Below are 11418 nucleotides of genomic sequence, written 5' to 3' on the forward strand. Positions count from 1 at the left end.
ATGTATTTATTTTATGTATAAAAAATTAAATTAAAGCTCTAAAAGTATAGAAAATCAAACTCACGTAAACATCGTTTTTTCTTTTACGAAACTTAGTTGTGTCATGTTTAATATCCATACGTTCAGTAACCACATCGCCGACCCAGGAACACCTTTCCTCGTCCGTCTTTACCGCGTTTCGAATTGAAGATATTGAGATATTTCATAAAAATAAGCTGAACAGAACGGCATATGCGTATAAAATATTATATATTTATTAAAGTACGATTTAACGATTTGTACGTCTATTATTTTTCTCCGTCAAAATTATTACAACCGTCAATCGTCTCCGACGAATAGCGAAGATTGATGATTGCCATAGATGATAGATTAATATGATAAATCCATATCCATAGATCATATACTGTATTATTATATTGTAATATTATTATTAGCCAGACATTTAAATTTGTTCGGGAGTCTGGCGTTCGAGAGACTCAATTGTGTACTTATACAAATTTTATAAGCACGACAAGGCGGAGGTGAGGTAGATTATATAGATGTTGTTCAGTATACATTGAGACTAGACTCATTCAAAGTTTCTGCCATTGGTATCGCATAAATTAGTAATTAGTAGTTGTTATCGATATTTTTCACCCGTATTATTAATGAATGACATCCGTCTTCTCATTATTAATGTAAAAATATAATACAAAATATTATAATATTATCAATAATCAATATTAATATCGATAACCATCATAATTATTTTCAAAATAGATAAAAATATTAAATTATACTACAATTTTCATCAAACTTTTTTATTGCTTTACTACTTTTTTTTTATGGTGAGTCGCCGTCTCAAAGACCCCAGACGATCCGCCACTGCAGGTGTTAATAAGTTTATGGCATAAACAGCTTAAAACTAATCTACATAATATTTAGAATACTTCTTTCTTACTCTCTTAGTGTTAAATAATAATACACGAATTGGTGTCTTTAAATAATATTTTTGTAATAACTTAGAACAAAATAGATAACTATACCTATAATCGTTATTTTTTGTTAAAATATCCAGTTTTGTCAATATTCAAATTTGGTATGTACTAACAGTAGCACCGAACACGGGTATGAACTGTGGAAAATTCCCCAGAAATATTTATGGGTGGATGGGTGATAATCAAAAATAGTTTGATATGCAGTATCTTGTATGTATATAGTTAGAAATAAATATAGTACTATTCGAACGTAACTAACTAAACATTTTTTTAGTAGGTGGATCCAACACCAGAATTTTTTCCCCATAACATGAAATATAGATCGACGCCACTGGACTTACGATTAACCTTTGAGACTGGGAGTGAGAATATGAATAAAGTTAAAACTTTTAAGCAATAATAATAATATAATAGTAGCTGTAGTTATATAGTTATACTAAGTTATATACTACTGCTTATATTGCTTAGATATATTTACATACCTACATTCATGATAAATATAAATATTTTTATAGTAATTTGAACTAGTATAATACCTAAGCCAAACCTACTATAAATTACTTAAGAGAAAGAAGAAACTTAACCACTTAGGTACCTACCTTATACTGGCTATTAATTAATAATTACTAATTACTATAGAATTGTTGTAAGTAAATAAACTATACGTCTAATGGCCAATACCATTTTGTTGGCAGTCCTCAAAAACACACTACAGGAATAGCCCAGTAGAATCAACCAAATTTCTTAATTTTTTTTTTTTAGGTAAATATTCTACAGCCCGTATCAAACTTAAACTTTATAATAAGTATGTCTAAAAAAGATAATATAAAAAAAAGCTTATTTTTACAAATTATTTAAGACAATTATTATACTCGTAAAATAAAAAATTAGAGTTTGATGTGGGCTGTATAATGTTGTGCAGGAGAAATAGAGCCAGTAGAGGTGATTCTCAAACACTAATAATCATTTACACATTATACTACACACTTAAAAGATCGTGCGATGCCGAAACGATATGTGAATTAATTTGCCAATGATTTGCTCCTTAAGATGGCGTTATATCCGCATAATATGTTGTTTCTGTCTTACTAATATAGATCATAGAAAATTAGCTTTCAGCAGAACACATTTTGTGATGTTAGAGTAAATTTACCTATAATTAAATTTAAAGGTAAAAATATTATCTAGAAAATGTCATATGCTTTTATTGATATTATCATTTTAAAGTAAGTTATAAATATTTTAAAGTTGTAATATTGTATATAGCTATAACTCACTAAAAAATCAACTCTGAGGGCCTTAATTTTTTTCTTGACTTATTATTCATTTACTTCTTGTAAGAAAAATAGAAAATATTAAAAATATTTTGTAGTTTACATTTTCTGGCTGATATATATTATATATGCACACAAAACAAAATCGAAAACTGTTTGTAAAACGTTTATTATTGCCAAATTTACTTTGTAAGTATTCGTTATTTCTGTAATCCAACATTTTATTAAACAACCCAATCAATATTCACTTTAATTAAATCTTACTACGTTTACTTTAAGATATGACATCATACATGCCATGTTTTTGTCCAAATTTAACGTGTTTTGCATGCTACGTACGATCAGTTTTTAGAGCAATTGTTTTAATATCCAATCCTGATGAGCAATCGATTACCGATCATATCATGGTATAACAAATCTACGTCTATGAAGCATTTATATAATATTATATACCTAAATATTATAACTTCATTAGTGATAAAGTTACAATTGCTTCGTACAAATGCATAAAAGGGCAAATTAATTATTCGTTTATATGACATATTAAAGTAATACCTTTTATTTATTGTAAACTATATTATTTATACCTAAATACATATAATGTTGAAAAAATTGAAAAATAATACAGTTGTTCTAAATTATTTTTTTTTATAACGATTTATTATTTATTTATTAATTAATTCTCAATTGTCGTTATAATTTTGCAACATCATTTTAATTTTTCATGTTGACTATTCATTATTTAAACTCGCAATGTAATATCGTTGTTCCATATGGCTATATTATAAGGTATAAGTATATTATTTTTTGATTTTTACACATTTTATATGATATACAATTAAACATAAAATATTACAATTCGATCTTTAGCAAGTCTTAAAGAAAATAAATAAGTAAAATAACGATGGGGTATGTATAAGATTATAAGCTTTACGTTTAGAGGGACAATTCTAGAGATGCAAGCCAAGGGAAGCAATTGATAGATTTTCGATGTTTAATTTTTAGACAAAACAATAAGCATACATCAATACACTTATATTACATAACTTATAGTATTAAGTAGGTACGATATAATGAAAATGTATTTTTATTTCATATAGGCGGGTGATGAATAATTTTGTTTTACACCCGCCCCATAATAACTAATTCGTGCTTCTGCTTACGTGTATAATAATTTAATTATTTATTATATTATATCTAAGTTTATTCCAAATAAAAAAAACCACTCAACTTTTACTAAAAAATAAAATATTTATTATAATTAATTTAGAATAATCACATGAGTGCAAAACGGCCAATCATAAAAACCGTTTTAAATTTTTTATTATCAAATCACATGCTTGAATCTAAAGTGGAATACGCAATCATCGGAAATGATGCAGATATACGTGGAGCTAACAATTCAAGTAAATAAATGTAATATTTTATTATTTGTTAGTTTGTGTGGGAGGCAATTAGAATAGTTTCAATATCGTGGTATCTTCTGTACAGTCCCTATGTGGATAATGTCATCATGCTTAAAACATCCTTGAAGACAAATGGTTAACCCACAATCTGTTAGATACTTATTTCACCTTCAAAAATCAAAAGAAAAATATCCAACTCCTGACTGCATATATTTTTTGTTTTCTTTTTAAATCTAAAATTTAAATTTAATTAAATCTCAAAATCAAATTATAATCATGTATAAATAAGCTAATCAGATCGGGTTTATTTAACCCATATAGGTTCCTGCAGAAAAAAAACACCTCTCTAAGTTACATTATCTTAGATTCTGAACGAAATTATGAATAATATGTATTGGTTTTACAATGATGTATGTTTTTTTTGTGTGTGTGTCTGTCATCAAGTTTTGGAGTAGTAATAGTGCTTTGATTTTCGAATACATCAGCCCCTCATTGAAAAGAAAAATTAATCTAGTTGGTACTTTGGGGAGTCAAAAATAAAAAAATTTCAGTAGTTTTCAAAAGCGTCAGGAAAAACTCTAAAAAAATAAAAAAAAACGGGAATTTTTACGCATAACCAGTTTGACAAAATCAATTATTTTATTTTGCTGTAACTCAAATACGAATCATTATAAATACTTGAAATTAAATTTTTATACTAGCGTTATCTATATTTACGATTAAATTTTCAACATATTTTTACTTTTTTTATTGGCAATTGAAATTTTCAATTTTTCTAAATTTTTTTTTTTGAAATGCCGATAAAAAAAATTTGGCATTCTAAAAAATCTTTAAAATTTTATACAAAGTTTATTATAAGTTGTACTTATCATAGTAAAAAAAAAAAACTAAGAATCGTTAATCACAATTTTTATTTATATGCATTTAAAGTTCAAATGTTTACAAAATATGTGAAAATCGCAAAAATTTGCAAGGAATTTTTAAGTTGAAAATTCATAAAATTGTTGTGATTTATACCTAAAGTTAAAAAATCCAATATAAGGTTCTCCATAACTTTTTCTTCAAATAACTGTAAAAAAAAAATTCTAGCATCAATGTAGAAAAAAATTTATGACCGTATGAAATTTTAATTTTTTACGAAATAACGTAAAATAACCTTATATTACAGTTTAAATATAGGTAATAATAAAATATATCCTAGACTAAAATCTCCGTTCAGAATCGTTTTTCATATAAAAATATACAGTGGTACCTGTCATTGCGTTCAAATTTAACACATCCATTATAGTGATCTACTCTCCACCTCTACTATACAGCAGAGCGATACCCACTTGCCCACCCTTTTTTTAAGCTTAGGTTTACGTTAGGCATAACATATTCCTAAACTGCACGACATATACGACGCATAGTATATAGTATTAATGTATTATATAGTTATAGTATAATTGTGTTCTATACGTGATGGATATTTTAATGTTTTAAAGACGAGACCCCTGTGTCGCTGGAAGAACACAGTACCGATGTCGCAGCAGCAGCATCAACAGCGACATGCAGTAGCATTATCGATCTTGATGACGGTTCTCGTCATATTATTAATAATCGGCACGTCGTCGCACGCTTGAATTTTGTATGTAACGTATGCAATAGACCGTGTTTATCTGCGGCCGGACTCGGAAGCCACCGCCGCATTCATCGATCGTGATTTCCACCAGTAGACAGTACAACGTGTTTTCCTTTAATAATAAATTAATTTAAATTCTAATTTTTGGAATTTTAATTATATCTTAAGGAACACACTTATATACTATTAAAGGACTGCCCAGTGGCGATATCATATGATAATCACCCCATTCTCTATAAATTGTATTTTTGAAATTATTGATGTATCTAAAACAAAATTAGAAAAAACAAAAAGGAGTAGTTTTATTGAGGTATTTTGGATACTTAACTTTGTGTAACCGTGTAGTTGAATGGGTTAGATACCTAATACAGAGTATAGACCCATGTCTTTATGAGAATAAATTTAGAATATACAATAAAGAGACTATAAGCTGATTCAAAGATTTAAATATTATTAATTTTAGAGGTTACCGATTTCCGCCAATGCCCCACGTTTCTGCGGCGCATGACCACCGCACGTGACCGTTTCAGTAAAAGGTTATATTCCAATATTCGTAAAATTATAATAGTATATTATTTTAGATATTTTTTGAAAATCGTAAAGATTCATATATACGAGTACATGACTATAGATTCACCATATCTCACTATGTCTATATAATTTTAACAGTGTATTCCTTCAACAGCCCCAACGTATACCAGAGTGGCAGAGTACCTAGGTGGTAATTGCGTATTCATAATATTTATATTAAGAAACTTCATTTCAAATATACATAATCTATGGCTAATTGGCTAATATATTTACATCTATAGCTGTATGGCTATTGGCTAATATATTTATATATGACGAATACGTGTACCATATACAATTTACAATTTATAGCATATTTTAATATAAATCATATTCACTTAGTAAAGTATCTATATATTATAGTAACTAATAAGCTACAATAACAATAATATGCGCTATTGTTTCCGCTAATAATTTTCCTACAGACCTCTGCAATGTGTATAAAAAACCAATACTTTTCCCCGATTTATAAAAACGGAAACAATAACACAGTTCAGTGAAATTAGTGAAAGTATTTTGAACCAATTTTTATCACATTGAACACAAACACGCAATTGTTTCAATGGTGTACCAGACATTATCACTTTTACTAAAATACTTGCAGGTACTACATGTAACACGCATATAACATAATTGCTGCCTAATACATACATCATAATATTAAGCTCGCAACCATTCATCAAAAAAGTTGACGTAAGTAACCATGTATATTAGTATATTACTATAATAGAATAGAGTAACCAGTAGGTAACCTACCTATAACCTAATACATAAAGGAGTTATTTTTCTGCATATGGTACATATAAAATAAGAATATGGTACTATAATATTAATGATATTATGAAATATAATATATATATATATATATATATATATATATATATATATATATATATATTAATATATTATATATCACTAATATGACTAATCTGTAATAGTTTCAATTAAGCTTAAATATCTTCAAACAGATCTACTTGGAGGAGTCAAGATAATATAACGCTTAGTTGAGGCGCTAATTTGTTGTTTTCGGGTTATATACATAATAACTATCGAGGAACACATTTTTATTTTTTTATACTTAACCATACATAGTACATGTTATTGATTATAATCATTATCGCAATCTAAAATCAAATAATTTCCACACAAAGTTTTTAATAAAATAAAAATAATTAGGAAAATCTTCATTTTGCTACACGATAGCCACTAATATGAAGAAATATATATATATATATATGTATTACATTCTTATAATTTATGACTGTTCCAAGTCTGTACACTGTAATGTAGGTACTTTATTTCTAAATATATTATATATTAGATAGTCAGGTCTCAGGTACTAAGTAGATAACTATTTATTTTTCAAAAAAAATCAAATATTTTTATCTATAAATCTGTTTAGTCTTATGGGCACCTCCATGGCTCCATGTATATATACATATAACATATAGATAGGTATATACGACTATACGAGTATATTTACGAGCAGTTATTACTTATTATAGTCAGGGCCGGCGAGAACTTTGGTGGGCCCCAAGGCTGATCAATTCCGGGCCCTTTTACTTATACAGTAGACGCCGCTTATAAGACTCACTTTGGGACCAGCACAAAGTGAGTCTTATAACCGAATGAATCTTACAGGCGAAGTGGAAAAAAAAATTAATTACGTATTTATAAATTTTATTTTATTAAATATTTTGCTTTAATTTTAATACTTTAACATATATTACATATTACATAATTATTATTGAATAATTTTAATAATCCTGATAAAAAAAACTAAAACTATAATAGGTAAATATTACATATAAAAATATTATAAAAATTGTACATTAATAAAAAAATTATAAAGGATGTATGTATAATTGTATGTATGTATGTATGTATTTATTATTTATTTTGAAAAATTATTTTTGAAAAAAATTAAAAAATTATTATACGTTATAAAGTACCAACAGAAACTAGAAATAATCAACACGAATATTATTTAATTTTTCAATACCAATTTATTTCTAAATTATATCCAAAAAAGTTTATTTTCTGCTATTTACTTTATGTAATTTGAGTCTTATAACCGACTTTTTTTGTTAATGTATTTTGATACGTCCGGACCGTTCCAGACGATTTTGAGTCTAATAAGGGACTGAACCTTATATCCGTGAGTCTTATAAGCGGCGTCTACTGTATATAAATACTTATTTTATATCTAATCTAACCGCCCCCTCCTCCAGAGGTCCGGGCCCCGAGGCTTTGGACTCTTCTGCCCCACTCTCTCGACGGCCCTGATTATAGTTTCGTAGTTTCGTACTATATATGTCGTCTTATACAACGTTGTTTTCGAAATGTGTTAATATAGTTATTACGATTTTAATTCTTGAATCTATAATCCATGAAATAATGATTCGAATATGTAAGTACCTACGTTTGAAAAAAGTTTTCATTTTTTTTGTCCTAAAATATTGTTTCTGGTAAAAACGTAAGTACCTATTAGGTACCTGTACCTACTTAGTACTTACCAACTACCTCTTGCCCTTATTACGTGAACCGTAGTAACCAAAGTATTAATATTATACGAAAATGATTTCGAAAAAATCTTGTTAATACATTATTAATCATTATTGCAATTTTCAGTAATATTTCATACTCAATAATTCGTTTGCAGAATGCTGATAAATACGTTCCAGTACATGATCGTTGTGGTTCTCGTTTGGCTTCAGCTGTTTGAGTGTTTCACCGTCGGAAATCCGGCGAAATCAAAAAAACCCAAAGTAGCGGCGCAACGCCGTAGTGAAAGCGGTTATGTCGATTTTGGTGCACACACGGGCCCGTTAGGCTCGTACGGATGGTACGCCGACTTCCCTGCTAATAGAAATTAACACTTTTAGGTACGGGCTTTATTTGTAAATCGCTTATTATTACTATTATAATAATTATTATTATTACGGTATAGTAAAACAAAGTTTTCGTTATTGTAGCATAATATTATAGTATTACAAAATGTTTACGATTTGGGATTATCAAAATAAATAAATATTTTAAAGAAAAACGCGTATTCATTAATTATTATTTTATTATACCAGTTCACGGTGGAAAATGTATTAATATTTTTAATGTGGTATATAATATAAACACTGAATAGTGAATACTGAAATACCTATTAGAAGTGTTCTTTAAAATTAAATCTTTGCATTAGCTAAAAATACAAATACTCCAACCGACCAAAAATAATAAATAACAAAAGGGTAATATTATGTCCGGCGAGGAAATATTATCCTTAACCTTTATAGTTTCCTATCAACTACACTTATTTTAAAAAAACATCACGAATAAATAATAATTGTGAACTCCATACCTACAAAGGCGGATGATGTAAAGTTACTATCATTATTCATCATCATCACTATAATTTAGTGACATTTTTACTGTCCGAGAGGTATGAAATAAGGTAATTCTGCCCACAGGCTGCAATATTTTCGAAATAAATGAAAAAAAAAATGTGATTTGTAATCGTATAGTTGGTATAAGCATTAAGTTGAAAGTTAACAGTCCGCTGTTTGCTTTCGTTGGCTTGTTAGCTCCACAAAAACTCATTTAAAAAAAGAAAGAAGATAGAACTAATTATGATAACAAATGTGTGATAATGATTAAGAAAAAAATAAGAATAATCGTGACTTCGTGAGTACTAAAGTGTGATGATTGAGACTGAGAATATTATACATTACTTTATAACTGTGAGTAAGTCGTGCTGTATGATCTTAATGTAATTTTTTATGTTCAACGGTTGAAGACAGTACAAAATCATGACGACTTTTTTAAAAACCTTATTGATGAACAGTAGAAAAACTTCAGCATTCTTGCCTTCTAATTTTAATTTATCTACAAGATGGTTCTGCGCCAAGCCTCAAAGATCCGAGGAGAGTAAAATTGACCAAAATGATTTGGCGGCTGTTACTACTCAGGTAATATATATTATAATGATTAAACAGCAAATAATGGTTGTCATTCTGATCAGTGATCACTCTCGATCATTGTCTTCATTATATTTATAATATTATACTTACTTAAGTACTGAACTTAGTTTCATACATTTATAATTTTAGAATGAAGAACTGGATAAATTATACAAAACCATAGAATTTGAATGTCGTAGCAACGATCGTGCAGTATTGCGTAGTTACACTCAATTTGCAACAATGGCTGCAAATGAACTAGGAATTCAAGTCGGTAAATGGTATGTATAACTTGATAATTAAAATGTAAAGGTGTATTAAAACATAATCACATCATAAGTGATAAATATTTTTGTATTATAATATTGAGGAAGTGTTGGTGCCCTTTTATCTACCATGTCCTACTAGGTATCTAAAATGTAAAAGAGATAAAAATAGATTTTGTGACTTAAAAAGGTGAAAATTTAAAATCAACACTTTCAGACTTCACTATAGAATTTTATATTTTATATTTTTCAGCAAAAATTTATTAAATAATTAATTTTAAAAAATAATGTTAAATACCCAAGATTAATAGAAACATTGGGCATTGATACATTTATAGTTGATATATTATTCAGTATTAATGCATAAATGAAATATTGTAGATTTTAATTATTGATGAGAAGATAATGACTTAGAATAATTTTCTTAATCATGTATATTCTAGTTTTTAATTTAGAATTAATACTATTTTGAAATGTTGTGAATTTGTGATGATGTACAATTTTATTTTAGCTGGTCACCACGTAAAGCCCATCATGAGCGGTACACATTATTACGTTCTATTCACGTGCATAAAAGGTGTAGAGTACAGTATGAAGTGAGAACGTGGTTTAGATTCATTCATTTCCATAAGCTTACTGGTTCCACTGCGGAAACCTTTTTGGAATATGTTCAGAGAAATTTACCTGAAGGAGTTGCACTTAAAGTAACCAAAGTGAGTTAATTAATTAATTTATATAAACCTTAATGATAAATATTTTAAAAATTCTTGCAGGTACTTTTAGAAAATATTCCTGAAAGTGTTTCATCACATATGACGTCTGAAATAGCTTAAATAATATATATACATTACTCTTAGTTGTTAATGTTGAAACATTTTTTTTATGTAATACAATTTCTATATAGTAAAATCTATAAATTAAACTTGAATGATTTTATTATTGTAGTAACTTACTATTTTTAAAGAATATTCATGTTACATTGTTACAGTTAAATATATTGAATACAATTACTTCAAATATATATCAACTGTTATTAATGTACATGTAGAGATAAATTAAGATAGTCCAAGTTATGTTTAAAACAGTTATACTTATTAATTTTTACCAGGATTCGGAACGTATAGCATTAAAACTTAAAAATATGCACTAAAAATAAATAACCAACAAAAAGGATTTATTAGATCTGAAAATTTTACTTTCTTGATTTTTAATCAAGTAAGTATGGTAATTGAAATAAAAGAAGTCGGAATTTTTAAAACTGAGAATTTTTGATAATATGAAAATGATTAAAGTGTAACTCAGTTGTAATGAGTAGGTGGATAATTAAGCTAGCTGTAACATAAAATATTAATGA

General features: G+C 27.6%; 2 protein-coding genes across 2 annotated transcripts; both read left to right on the plus strand.

Annotated features, from left to right (window-relative positions):
* Window positions 1–2532: 2532 nt before the first annotated feature.
* LOC113560887 lies at window positions 2533–5359 on the plus strand. The gene is made up of 3 exons (XM_026967011.1): window positions 2533–2658; window positions 3522–3657; window positions 5142–5359. The coding sequence occupies exons 1-3, from the start codon at window positions 2533–2535 to the stop codon at window positions 5357–5359; spliced, it is 480 nt and encodes a 159-aa protein (XP_026822812.1).
* A 4120-nt stretch (window positions 5360–9479) lies between these two features.
* Window positions 9480–10992, plus strand: LOC113549046 (28S ribosomal protein S10, mitochondrial). Its single transcript, XM_026950194.1, has 4 exons — window positions 9480–9807; window positions 9949–10079; window positions 10576–10777; window positions 10838–10992. The coding sequence occupies exons 1-4, from the start codon at window positions 9649–9651 to the stop codon at window positions 10895–10897; spliced, it is 552 nt and encodes a 183-aa protein (XP_026805995.1). The 5' UTR covers window positions 9480–9648; the 3' UTR covers window positions 10898–10992.
* Window positions 10993–11418: the final 426 nt, after the last annotated feature.

Source organism: Rhopalosiphum maidis, chromosome 1 (assembly GCF_003676215.2).
Source record: "Rhopalosiphum maidis isolate BTI-1 chromosome 1, ASM367621v3, whole genome shotgun sequence".
NCBI lineage: Eukaryota > Metazoa > Arthropoda > Insecta > Hemiptera > Aphididae > Rhopalosiphum > Rhopalosiphum maidis.